Here is a 13,212-nt window from a genome sequence, read left to right on the forward strand (position 1 = left end):
TGACAGCAGTGGCTTAAGGCATGGTGCATGTTGCACTTAAATGCCTTATACCAATTCAAGGAATGATGCAACCAAACTCATCAATTCAGGTTTTCTTACTTTGATTCTTACTTGCCCCCACCAACCCTGTCCAACTAGAATTGGGTGTTGAGTATTCAAAATAGTGGTAGGAGTCTCATTACACACAAAATCAGCAGGTCTGGCACTATCTGTGGAACAGAGTTAACAATTCAAGTCCACTGACCTTCTTCATAACCCAGGATTCAGGATTCTTCTTTCTGGGTTGGTTAAGCAGGGGATTATCCTTGCAACTGCAAGTGGGGCCAAGGGATTAAAATGATCCAAAGTACACTACATCACTGCTCCGGTCATGAATGCGTACCTTGAATTAATATTGGGGTTCTAAACTAATTGCTCCATTCTGCTTCACCATTCTTGTTTTGGCTTCTAATATTAGTTTATAAAGCATCTGTTAACTTATGATATGACTTCTTGGGTCATACACCACAGCCATTGTACTATGAGTGCTACTTTATATGTTAACTTGTATCATATATCACAAAGACTGTTCTGATGAGACAGATTAGATTAGATTAGATTCCCTACAGTGTGAAAACAGGCCCTTCGGCTCAACAAGTCCACATTGACCCTCCAAAGAGTAACCCACCTAGACCCATTTCCCTCTGACTAATGCACCTAACACAATGGGCAATTTAGCATGGCCAATTCACCTGCCCTGCACACCTTTGGACTTGTGTGACACAAACATCAGTCGCCACAAACCAGGATGCCCTGTAGCGCTTGATGTAGTTGGGCATGGTGCTGAACATTGCGCAATCATCCCCACCACTGACCTTATGATGGAGGGGAGGTTACTGATGAAGAAGCTGAAGATGGTTGGGTCTAAAACACTATTCTGTGGAACTCCTACAGAGATATTCTGAAGCTGAGATCATTGTCCTTCAGCAACCACAAATCATCTTTCTTCATGCTAGGTACAACTCCATCTAGTAGAAAGTCTCTCCTCTTCCCCGCAACCCCACCAGTTCCATTCCAATTTTGTTAGAGTTTCTTGATGCCATACACACTGCTGCCAAAGGCACTCACTCTCCCCACCTCTGGAGATGTTGAAGTTTGATAATAATATCAGTAATTTATATTGCTGTAATATCATAGTCCTGCTCACTGTTGGATCCTGTGCTTACTAATATTACTGAAAACACATGCTGACTCCATTGTACTGAGCAGTTTACACCAGAATGCCAGATGTTAAACTTCTTAAGGGTAGACTGCCTGTTTGGATTGGTTCCTATGCAATTTGAAAAACAAACTTAATTTCTTATAAAGAGGAAAAACAATCATGGACTCAGTTTCAACGATGGTTTGTTTCAGATATTCTCAACTCTTTTTTTTCTAAAAATCACTACCTCCAATTTAAAAAGGTCTTCTTCCTCACCAATGACCTTTTTTTTATACAGTTATTTTTCTCATTATTGCAACATATAATCTTTGCTATGCTTGTGTAATTACTGACTGACACAGGAATAGTCCTGAAATGACTTGCTAAAGTTCAACCGTTACAAGTTCAGTTTTGAATATTTTGAAAAATCTAATTTGAATGCGCTTAGCACATTGAATATGCTAATTTGTACTAAAGCTCTTGAACTGTAATATTTTATTTAGCTCACTGATGAAAGAACAGTAGTAACTAAGCAGTGGTGTTGTGATTAACCTCCATACTCATTGGTACACAGAAGGTCCTTGGCTTTCTTTCATACATTTATATGCTGATTTCCCAGCAATGAATGGAAGGTTTATTTGTTTACACTTGATACTACTGAAACAGAATAAATAATCTAGAAGAGCTGGTGTCTAGGAGTGCCTGATTTAAGGCTACAAATAAATCAAGGTTCAGATAACACTGTCACCACAAGAAGTCAAAGCGTTAGCATTGATCAAATGTTTTCTGAGCTTTGAAATTTGTTTGTCTTGTAATACTATACACCATATACACATATGAAAATTCAGAATTCAACTGCATATTGTATTTTGCAAATTTTGATTGCATCATCTTTTTTGTGGGCTATTAATAACCCACAATTTATTGCCTTTAGTAAAACAAAACTAAGAATGAAATGAGATTTGATAAGATGCAGTAGTTAAAATGTCCTCATCCTGAATGGCTTCAGTGATACTGCGAGCCATAGAAGGCATCACTGATGGTCTCTCTTTTTTTGAAATTCATGACACAATCCACTCTTCCAATGTGGTCTCTACCACCACCACTATCCCATTGACTGACTGCTGCTGGGAATATCTATTAGCTGCCACTTTGAACAGTAAATGAGAAAGATGTTTGTGAGTAAGTATGGCACGATGTGTTTGAGTGATGGGCATGCATGCCAGAATTGAATTGCAATGTGTACACACTGAGATGAGGGTGTGCAGGTTATATAAAATGTGTGAAAATGAGGTAATGCATTTGAATGTGAAATTGATGTCATAGTTGATAGTAGGCAAATGAAGATGTTCTTGTAGCCAGAGCTATGCTAGTGGTGCAGTCAGTTGGATTTGGCATCTAAGGAAACTGACCTTAACTCTTTCAACACTAGGTGTTTATCCCAGAGGATCTCCATGGCCACCTACTCCCACTCCCTTTTTGATTACAATTGCAGAGGGTCTCCTGGCTCCCTGAGGGAAGAGAACCCTCTCTCCTTTTGTCCACCTCCTTGCCCTGAAACTTCAACGTGTCAGCCAACAACCTGGAGTCTTATTCTTTTTTGATCTATTGTGTCATTTTAGTTCCTTTCAGGTACTCTTCCAAAGTTGCTCAAACAATTTCATTCCATGATCTTTCCAAAGCACAACTTTGCATAAGTGGTACAGTCTGACAGTAGAAAGTGCATTTAGCTTTGACTGATAGCAGCCTTGTGGAAACTTAGGACCTTAAGCAGCTATACAGTCACTCAGCAGCATATTCAACATTAGGCTGAATACCATAATCATGGAAGTGAGTAGATAGCATGCAGCCTCTATTATTTAAACGCAAGGTGAATGATCACCCATGGCAATCCTTACTCTTGAAATCAATGGAACTTTGACTTCAGTAATGAAACAAAAACAAAAATTGCAGGAAAATCTCAGCAGGTCTAGCAGCATCTGTGGAGAGAAAACAGAGTTATCTTTTGGGTCCAGTGACCCTTCTTCAGGACATACTGATTCAGTGCTGAATCTAGTTCTGAAATTGATGTTCCTTGCCCTCAAAATCTGTGCTTGCCTGAAGCTTGCCTGCCCTTATCCTTGGGTCTTTACTGAAATATTTTGCCTCACTGGGTTGCTTTTTATTTATGGGATGTGAACATCCCATGCTGGGCCAGCATTTATTGCACATCACTAATTGCCCTTATGTAGATGGTGATGAATTGCTTTCTTGAAGTGCTGAAGTTTCGGGCGTTAGAGAATCATAGAATCCATACAGTGCAGATAGAGGCCATTGAGCCCATCAAGTCTGCACCGACCCTCTGACGAGCATCCCACCCTACCCCCATAACCTGGTGTTTACCATGGCCAACCCACCTATTCTGCATATCTTTGAACTGTGGGAGGAAACCAGTGCACCAGGTGGAAACCCACATAGACCGGGGTAGAACTCCACACAGTCACCCAAGGCTGAAATCGAACCTAGATTCCTGGTGCTGTGAGCCAGCAGTGCTACCTGTACTATAGGTAAAACCCACAATGCTATTAGGAAACAAGTTCCAGGATTTTGACCAAATTACAGCAATGGTATCTGGAATACAGGAGTACTTCCATGCCCTTGTTGCTCTAGGTGATAAAGCTCAAGTGTTGTTGAAGGAGCCTAGGTGATTTGCCATAGTGATTGTAAATAATACATTACTGCTGTTATCATGCATTATAGTGCACAGAGTGAATGTTGAAGATAATGGATAGAATGGCAATCAAATGGATGCTGTCATGCTGCTCGGTAGTTATTGGTGTTGTACTCTTCTTCACATCCTGACTTAAGTTTTGTGGATATGCACTATCTTTGAAAAGAGTACAAGTTTTCTTTACTACTGTTGGGATGTTGTCAGGGCCCGTGGCCTTTGCAGTATTCAGTGTCTTCAGCCATTTCATGATATTATGTGGAGTGAAACAAAATTGGCTGGACAGTGGTGTCTGTCGCTGTGGATCTGAGAGACTGAAATGAAGCACCCACTTAGCACTTCTGGCTGAAGATGGATGTAAATACTTCACCTTGTGAAGTTATGCTTGCCACTCCCATTGTTGAGCTGGAGAGATTTATGGAACTGTCTTCTCTTGTAATTTATCCACCATTATTTAAGAATGAAGGTAGCAGGCCTACAGAGCTTTGAAATTATCTGGTGATTGTGGAATCAACTTAGCTCCACCTGTTGTGTGATACGTCCAATGTAAACATGCGAATGGTCTGTGTGGCAGCTTCACCAGGTTGACCCCTCACCTTTTTTAGGTATGCTTTGTGAACCTTCAACAAGCACCCTGCACTCCTCATTGCATCAGGGTTAATTTTCCAGCTTGATGGTAATGGTAGAGTAGGGTAAGTGCCATGCCATGAGGATTCAGATTGTGCTTGAGTACAAGTCTGTTGCTGTGGATGAGCTGCAGTGCCTTTATGGATGCCTGGTTTTGGTCTACTAGATCTGTTCAAAGTATATCCCACTTAGCAGAATTGTGTCACACAACAGGATGGTAGGCATCCTCAGTGTGAAGACAAGGCTTGAACTTGATCTTTACAAAGACTGTGTGTACATTTGCAACGAGTAGTTTAGTGAGGATAAGGGGAAATAGGTTTTTCTCTTTTTGATTCACACCATTTCCCACTTCCCTGCAGAGCCAGTCAAGCAGTTGGACTCCATTAGTATTGATGCTACCGAGCAACACTTGGTGGTGAACGTGGCCATCCAGAATACATTATAGGCCCTTGTCATCTTCTGTGCTGCTTCCAATTGGAGTTACATATGAAGGTGTACTGATTTGCCAGCTGAGGTGGAAGAGGCAAGTGCAGGTTGAGTGGAGGTGATAGTCAGCAGCAAGCTTCCGTGTCCATTCTTCTCCTGATGCCATGAGACTTCATGGGGTCCAGAGTCAATGTTTTGGACTCCGAAGGCAACTTCCTCCTGACTGTATGCAACCATGCTGCCAGTCTTGTTGGTAGGACAGGTCGCACCTAGAAACTATGATGGTGGTATCTGGGATATTTATCTGTAAGGTATGACTTTGTGAGTGTAGCTGATGGGTTGTTGCTTTACTAGTCTATGCTGCAGTTTTCTGTTTTAGTAAAAGTCTCAAGATAGTAGTAAGAAATACTTTGCAGGGTTGGCATAGCCATTGTCATTTCCCAGTGCCTAGGTCAATATTGAGTGGTTTGTTACAATTGACTGGCTTGCTAGGCCATTTGAGAGAGCATTTAAGTATCTAACCTGTTACTGTGGGTCTGAAGTCATGTAGACCAGACCAGGCAAACAGGCTTCAACAGTTAAACTTGACTGTTCTAGTGGTGAAGTTTTGTTCCTCTTTAATTGAATGTCTTGGAAAGGGTGGACGCTAGGAAATTGTTTCCGTTAGGCGAGGAGACTAGGATCCGTGGACACAGCCTTAGAATTAGAGGGGGTAAATTCAGAACAGAAATGCGGAGACTTTTCTTCAGCCAGAGAGTGGTGGGCCTGTGGAATTCATTGCTGCAGAGTGCAGTGGATGCCGGGACGCTAAATGTCTTCAATGCAGAGATTGATAAATTCTTGATGTCACAAGGAATTAAGGGCTCCGGGGAGAATGCGGGTAAGTGGAGTTGAAATGCCCATCAGCCATGATTGAATGGCGGAGTGGCTGAATGGCCTTACTTCCGCTCCTATGTCTTATGGTCTTCTTAATTTAAAAAAAAAGTTCATTCATGGGATGAAGACATCACTGGCTAGGCCAGCATTCATTGCCCATTTCTAATTGCCCAGAGGGCAGTTAAGAGTCAACCACATTGCCATGGGCCTGGTGTCCCATGTCGGCCAGACCTGGTAAGGATGGCAGTCTCCTTTTGTAAAGGACTTTTTTTTACCTTTACCAAGTAGCATTTTTCTTTGGGGGAAAGGTGCTCAGCAAATATCCAGAAGTAGACAGTAGTTGATTTTCTACTTTTGTCCTTTATTTATATGTTTTATGTTGATAGAACCCTGATGAAATCTGGGGCGAATATCACCTGACCAAGACCTGACCTGTATTTGTGCTGAAATTTCTGTTCGTGACGAAGTGGAACTTGAAGTACCTTTCACCAGCCACTTTGAATAATACTTTTTAAAATACACAAGGTTCGATTTGGTTTTGTATGCATCCGTGAATTTGTCCTTTGTTTCAAAGCTTGCAATTTTGCATTCAATAAGTTAAGCTTTAAAGTGAAAACAACTTCCACATAGAATGCATTCTGCAGCAAAATCAGGCACATTTCTTTTGTAGAATTCCAGTATTCAACCCTTGACTCTGGGTCTGACTCTAGTTGACTGTTTATTGAGTGATTATAGTGTGTTGCAAGTGTAGCATCTGGAATGGAAGTCAAAGGGCAATTTATAAGTGATTAATTAAACTGCCTTGTAAGTGCATGGCCTGGATTTCATGCAGAATTTGTAAAACCCAACCATCACCCATTTTTGTCTTTCAAAATGTACACCTGACCCAAGTGTATCATTGCCAAGGACTACTAGTGTCCTTTTTATGTAGAGGTCAGGTTCACAATGTATTTTGAGACTTTGATAGAGTATGACATGGCACAGGGCTGGTTAAAAGGCACACCTCTGTTCTCCAATACAATCCAGCTCCCAATACCATATAACAAAGTCAACTTCATTTCATTCCAGAATTTACACCGATTCCCTGGCATTCATCTAGTAGCAGGTGTCAGTCAGACAAGTAGTTTCTGGGATGGGACCTGGTCAATTTAAATTTGTATGCAGTTTTAAGCATTGTAATATGTTTTTCTGTATTTAGTGATGCATCAATTATTTCAGCAAGGAATGCAATATTGCACACATATTTCAACTATTAGATGGAATTTATGTTTGGGTGAACAATGTCCAAGCGAACTTCACTCTGCCTTTAACATTTGATTTCTGTGGGAAGCCATCGTTCACACAAGTCATTTTGTTTAATCATGCTTTTTAGGAATGCAACTACAACTTTAACTGAAGACCTGCTGTATCTAATTTCTACCGCAGTAAGGACCCACTCGAGGTTTTCTTGGGACAGAGAGCAATGTTATAACCTAACCCCTATGAAAATAATAAGGATGTGATGTCAAACACCCACAATACATCCCGCATGCCCATATACACAGATGCACACATGAACACGTGCAGACACATCCCCAATTTGTACACGCCCCATGCGCTCAAACATCTTTTAAAATCCAACTCTAGTGCTGACCTCTAATTTTGGAAATGCATGGATGCATGCATTGCTTAAAGATCTTTAAAAATTAAAAAGTATTTTTGAAGTCATTTTTCTCCAGCTATATACTCCCATTTTAAGTTTTTTTTAATCAATTTATTTCAGAAATGTTACTGCTTTTACGTATGCACCTTAGCCGAAGCACAAACAGATTTTTTAAAATCCATATTGTTGCCGAACATGTTTTCTTGTGAGAGTGTTTTTTTTTCTCAGCTGGTTTCATTTCTGCAATCAAAGCTCTACTTTCTCTCTTCTGCCACATGCAGCTGAATTTCCATTCCTGAGTTAATTGTCTCCAAGGAGAAGGTGAGCACTGCAAATGCTGGAAATCAGAGTCTGGAAAAGCCAGTCAGGCAGCATCTGAGGGGCAGGAGAATCGACGTTTTGACCATAAGCCCAAGTTTAGTTATTGCAATTTTGTCAACAAACAAACATTCTCAGTATAGGTTTAAAAAAAAACAGCAGATGATGCTATTTTAAGTCAATGCTTTTAGTTTTTGATTAAACAATTTCAAGTCCATGAAATTTTAGATATTAAATTAGATGATGTAATTTGAAAACCAATAGTACATATTTTACATCATCATGACTATGTAACATCTGCTGCACTACACTGCATGTAGTTACTTTCTTATCTCTGATATGTTGGGTTTCTAAAGGATATCCTCACTATACCATAGTAACAGCACAACTAGCTTGTGGATGGTTGTCAAGTAATCCTGACAATTCAAAACTGGACAGCAAAGGCTGACCTGCCTAATGTTTCTTTTCATATGTAAGCAAATGAATGGATTTGTACATTTTTATATATGGGTTTTCTAATCAAAAAGCTGTTTACAATTACATTCCTACCCAAATATTTTACCAATAAAGAGTGCCCTTAAACTAGGATGGATTAGAGATGTATCTATATACTATTATCTCCATTTAATTGAATTTTAACATTACTATTCTTTTACCAAAAGTGATTATTAAATATGACCCCAAAGTTGGACCGGGCATATTTACTCCCTTACCAATTTCTTTGTGATATAGCAGTCTCTAGTTTTCAATCCAGCATTGTAACATTTCTAGAAAGTCAGCCTTCCTTGCACAATTCAAAAGTAACCGCTCCAAATATGTTTTAAAAATATTAATTATGTTTTGCTTCTGTAGAGGTTGCAAACACTCAGCTTCTGAGATTATCCAACAGTCATTCTTTCAAAGTGGAATCCATACAATTTGAAAATCAATGACACAATATTCCCTGAATTATCCCTGTAATAGGCATTTCTGAAATATCTGCCCAGTCACTTAATGAAACAGTTCTGACCTCTTACATCTGACTGGGTTCCTGTGCATCCACTCTCTATAGCATCTCTGATCTGCTGCTAGTGATCGATTGAAGACTTGGCAGATTCTGTATCCAGTCAGGGAGCAAAACTCCATTACCCAGTTATAAGATAGTGTTGTTTTTGAGGCACACTAATGGGAGCATCACTTAGGGAGTTATTAACCAATGGGTGTATTGTTAATATCCTATTTCTGTACCATTTGCATGATTTTAATGTACTTCCCTTCCAACCAAAGTAGCTACCAATTTAATGTTTTAGTCTTCATCGAGCTATTCTGTTGACTATCTGTAACCTTTTCTTTCAGCATGCCTTGCATTGTTGGTGACGGTGCAGGAAACCCAACGTGTCACAATGCTTTTCTCATCCATTGCTCTAAGGTGTGATTATTCAACGTCCTCTCAGTCTCAGGATGTCGTTGTCACCTGGCGTTTCAAGTCATTTTGCAAAGACCCCATCATGGAGTACTATTCGTCATGTAAGTGTTACTATTGTTCTTTTGGCATTTCTACTGCCTCTGGACTTTGTGAAAGAATTGTTCAGTGACCCTTATATGTAATACTTTATTTTGTCAACTTAATATGATTCTATAGTGATTTTTTTAAAGCATTGAATAAGTTGTCAAAACTAGGTATGTCACATTTTATAATTCATTTTGTGACAGGTATTGAAACAAAGTCCTATTGCTGTATCATATACTAACTAATAAAGCAAACTAAAGACCCCATGTCAGGAAAATAGATTTAAGACCTTATTCCCCCTCTCTCATGTTGGCACTGTTTGCTTTGCATGGTACCAGTGACCTCTGATACCTTTTAAGTGACAATTCTTTTTGAGCCCAGGCAGTAAATTTCATTAATAAATACAAAGCACTCTGGATATTGGAAATCAGAAATAAAAATTGGAAATGCTGCAGGTCAGCAAGTCATGCTGTATCTGTGGACTTAAAACAAGGCTGGCATTTAACAAGTTGATGCTTTCCATCAGAACACTCATTGTTGAATTCTAAGATATTGTAACTGTCCAGTTTAAGAGCGGGAAGAGGTGGCACAAGCTCTAAAACATAAATGGCCTATTGATAGTCTTGTGATATGAGAGCATTATCATCCTCATTATTATATAGTTTGTGTTTACAATATGTTTTATTCAGGTCAAGTACCATTTTTTTTTGTATTCTTGCAAAATGACTATTGAAGAAACCTGCTCCTGCTTGAATAAGTGGGTCACTTGGTAACAATAAAAGCTGTCTGCTGTAATATATGGTAAACTGACCAACAGTACCATCTAATGTGAGAAAGTGGAATTACACCACAAAGATGTACAAACAGTACTCCTTAATTAGAAGCATGTCCTGTCTTCCGTTATTTCAGTACTTCATGCTGAAATAGTGCTTCTACTTATCACTGCAAGTAGACATAAATTTCAAAGGTTTGCATCTTTCTTGAAATTTTAAATTTTACTTTTTAGTAATAAGAATAAGATTGAGTATACAGCAATTCAGTTTGTCCTGCAGCTTGCTTTTCTGTGTTTACACATAAGACATTTAAGTTGCAGGCATTATTTCATAAATGTTGTGTTTTAACAAAAGGAGATATTGAAAATGGAAATGTAATATTTTGCTCTGAACATTGAATATAAGTAATTATCTGAGAGACATTGGATTAAGATTCTCTTTACTAACTCACTTGCAAGTGCTCTGTTCACTCTACCACATTTCCATTCATTCATTCATTCATAAAACTGTATTTTTGTTGTACATTTTACTTTTACAAGATAAACTAAATTAAGCATCCCTTCCTATGCTGCCAACCCATTATTGTTTCTTTATATCTTTCAATTCTTATCTGCTCCATGCTGCAAGCAGTGTTTAGACCTGTTTCTGTATAAAAGGCTACCCCAAATAAGTGTTAATATTGTAATCTACTTCAAATAATGCCACCTTGGCTCCATAACTCACTCGAAATTATGGAAAGATTATAAACTAATTAGCCCTTGGTAACCATCTCCCAGGCTTCAGGAAATCAAACAGTTTCCTCCACCAGCAAGTCCCTCCAGTGTGCTGCTTTTTATCACTTTGACATTTCCTTATATGCTACCTATTTCTATAATACCGTAGTACCAATTTCTAACTTTTACTAAGGATTACCATCTTGTACTAACGTATGGATTTATACATTTTAAATACATATTAGATAGGTGCGCAACCCCCTTTTAAAAACTTGCTATCAAAACAGCATGAATGAACATGTAGGAATTGGCAATAGTAAATGAAATCTTATGACCCACTTGCAAGAGATCAGTTTAATACCTTCTGTACTTTAATTAAGTACACGTATAATTTCTCACTTATTTAGATCATATAGGTCTAATATGTTTTACTACCATTGCTAACTTTAAAGACAAAGGGGCTAACACCTCTTAATTATGCAAGTTAGACTGGACAGACATTCTAATCCCATCAGGAGTAACAGCCAGCATTTAGCAAGTACTTAATCTACCTTCTGCTTCCCCAGGACAGATGTCACATAAACTTGTGTACAATAGATACAACTATGTAACAACATAGTGCTAAAATTTTAACGTATGTAAAAACTGCATAAAAGAGGCTACTGTAAAACTGTACTTTGGATTCCATCGCCGTCTTGAAATGCACCACTGCAGATGCCAAATAAAGAGGATATTTTCACCACTCAGCGATCTCAGTCACTTTGAACACAATCCTACATATCTCTGATCTACAATAATTCTAAAACTTAACAGACTCTATTAACAATTTGACATAATTGAAAACAGTCCTTGCTGAATCAGAAAGTTCAGATTTCACTCTGGGATTTTGACATGTGGTTCAGACTCCTATTCAGTTACAATAATTAAAGGAGTTCTTCATTGTTGAGATGCCATACCTCAATGAAACGCAGCTTCTTCCAGTCATTTAGATCGATATTTAAAGTTGGGTGATATTATCTGAGGATAGGTGGAGGATTCTCATCAACATTTCTCATTAAACATAACAAATGCTATTTTGTGGTGTTACTAATCTTATGATTTGGTTTGTGTAAAACAATTGCTATGGGAGACTATATAATGAATACATTTAGGGACATTTTTGTATATTAACGGGATGCTATATAAATGCAAGCTGTTTGTCCATTTTTATCAAAAAAGAATAAATTAGTGAAGTCTTATGCTCACTTGAGAGTTTTAAGAGCTCCACTGCAGGTTCCTGATATGACCTACAGTCTTGTTATCAGTTTAAAATTTTTAAAGTAATATATTTTGGCAATATATTTTCCTTTTCCACTTTTTTATTTTGGAAATCATATTTACTTTAAAAGGATGGCCAGGTGGGATGATTATGTTGCAAAATCAGGGTTGGAGAAATATATAGAAATATAATTAAACTGAAAAGAGTCATGAACGTGTGCATTGCAATGAAATAGATTTTTGGAAATTTTATATTTTAAATTCACTGGAGCAAAATATTATGCGAGCTGGTAGACCCTGAAACTCAAAAGTTTACATAACTCAAACAGGAGAAAGAACAGTGTGTGAACTTTTGTGACGTCCGATATGTGGACAAAATAAAAACACAGAATCATTTCCAATGGATTTGCACAGAGGGAGTGTAGACTAAGTGTAGTCTTCAGGGGAAAGGCACCTCGGGATGTTTCATTCCATAAAGGCACTATATCAATTCAAGTTGTTGCACTTGATACAATTTGGGATTAGAGGGCTGGAGGATAACTGGATGTGGCTGCACTGATCTAATCAGTGCCCATTTTAATTCTTAGCATAATCGTAGAAAAATACAGGAACAGGAGATTTCTGGTATTCGTAAAAGCACTGCTCAGCAACCTTGGACTAGATTTTAAAATAAATGTCGCGCGGGCCTTTTTTTTATTAATTATCTGCTCTCAAAGTAGAAATATGTCTGAGTGCCTTAATGACTCATGATTCAAGTTTCCAATTCCTGTTGGGCATACTCCCACAGATTTTGTCACGCAATCTCCCAGTGCCAACCATCTCATCTCTACTCTTGGCCCATGCCTAACCCCATGGTGCAATAACTTTCTGTGAAAATTAGAAAGTGACTTTGATGTCACTACATGATTTAGATGATTTGTTTTTGTAACCAGTGAACAAAACTGTTCAACAGCTTTTTGTTTTTAAGGACAATTAGTTATTGTTCTTGTTATTTTTTCTCACGGGTTGTTCTCAGCCATGTACTGAAAATAGGTCTTTAATTCCTGGAAACTTTAGGATGAGAGTTGGCAAACCTGTCTTCCATTATAACTTGCTGTCATTTGAGGTACAGACATTTTATTTTACATTTGCTGATGTAAAATATAAACACCAAGTGGAGTAAGATAAATGTGAAAGGCTTGCGAAGGGGATTTATGATATGCAA

The 13,212-nt window shown here is 38.4% G+C and overlaps 1 protein-coding gene across 2 annotated transcripts in view; it reads left to right on the forward strand.

Moving 5' to 3' along the window:
- LOC122555242 (immunoglobulin-like domain-containing receptor 1) overlaps positions 1–13,212 on the forward strand; it is a 45,970-nt gene that overhangs the window by 18,569 nt on the left and 14,189 nt on the right. Inside the window, exons 1-2 of one of the 2 annotated variants that reach the window (XM_043701027.1) lie at positions 7,756–7,779; positions 9,112–9,282. In XM_043701027.1, coding sequence (XP_043556962.1) covers positions 9,159–9,282 — 124 coding nt within the window. In that variant the 5' untranslated portion in view covers positions 7,756–7,779; positions 9,112–9,158. Of the gene's footprint in view, positions 1–7,755; positions 7,780–9,111; positions 9,283–13,212 lie in introns of those variants that run through there. The other variant, XM_043701026.1, reaches the window with a different exon arrangement.

Source organism: Chiloscyllium plagiosum, chromosome 12, assembly GCF_004010195.1.
Source record: "Chiloscyllium plagiosum isolate BGI_BamShark_2017 chromosome 12, ASM401019v2, whole genome shotgun sequence".
Taxonomy (NCBI): domain Eukaryota; kingdom Metazoa; phylum Chordata; class Chondrichthyes; order Orectolobiformes; family Hemiscylliidae; genus Chiloscyllium; species Chiloscyllium plagiosum.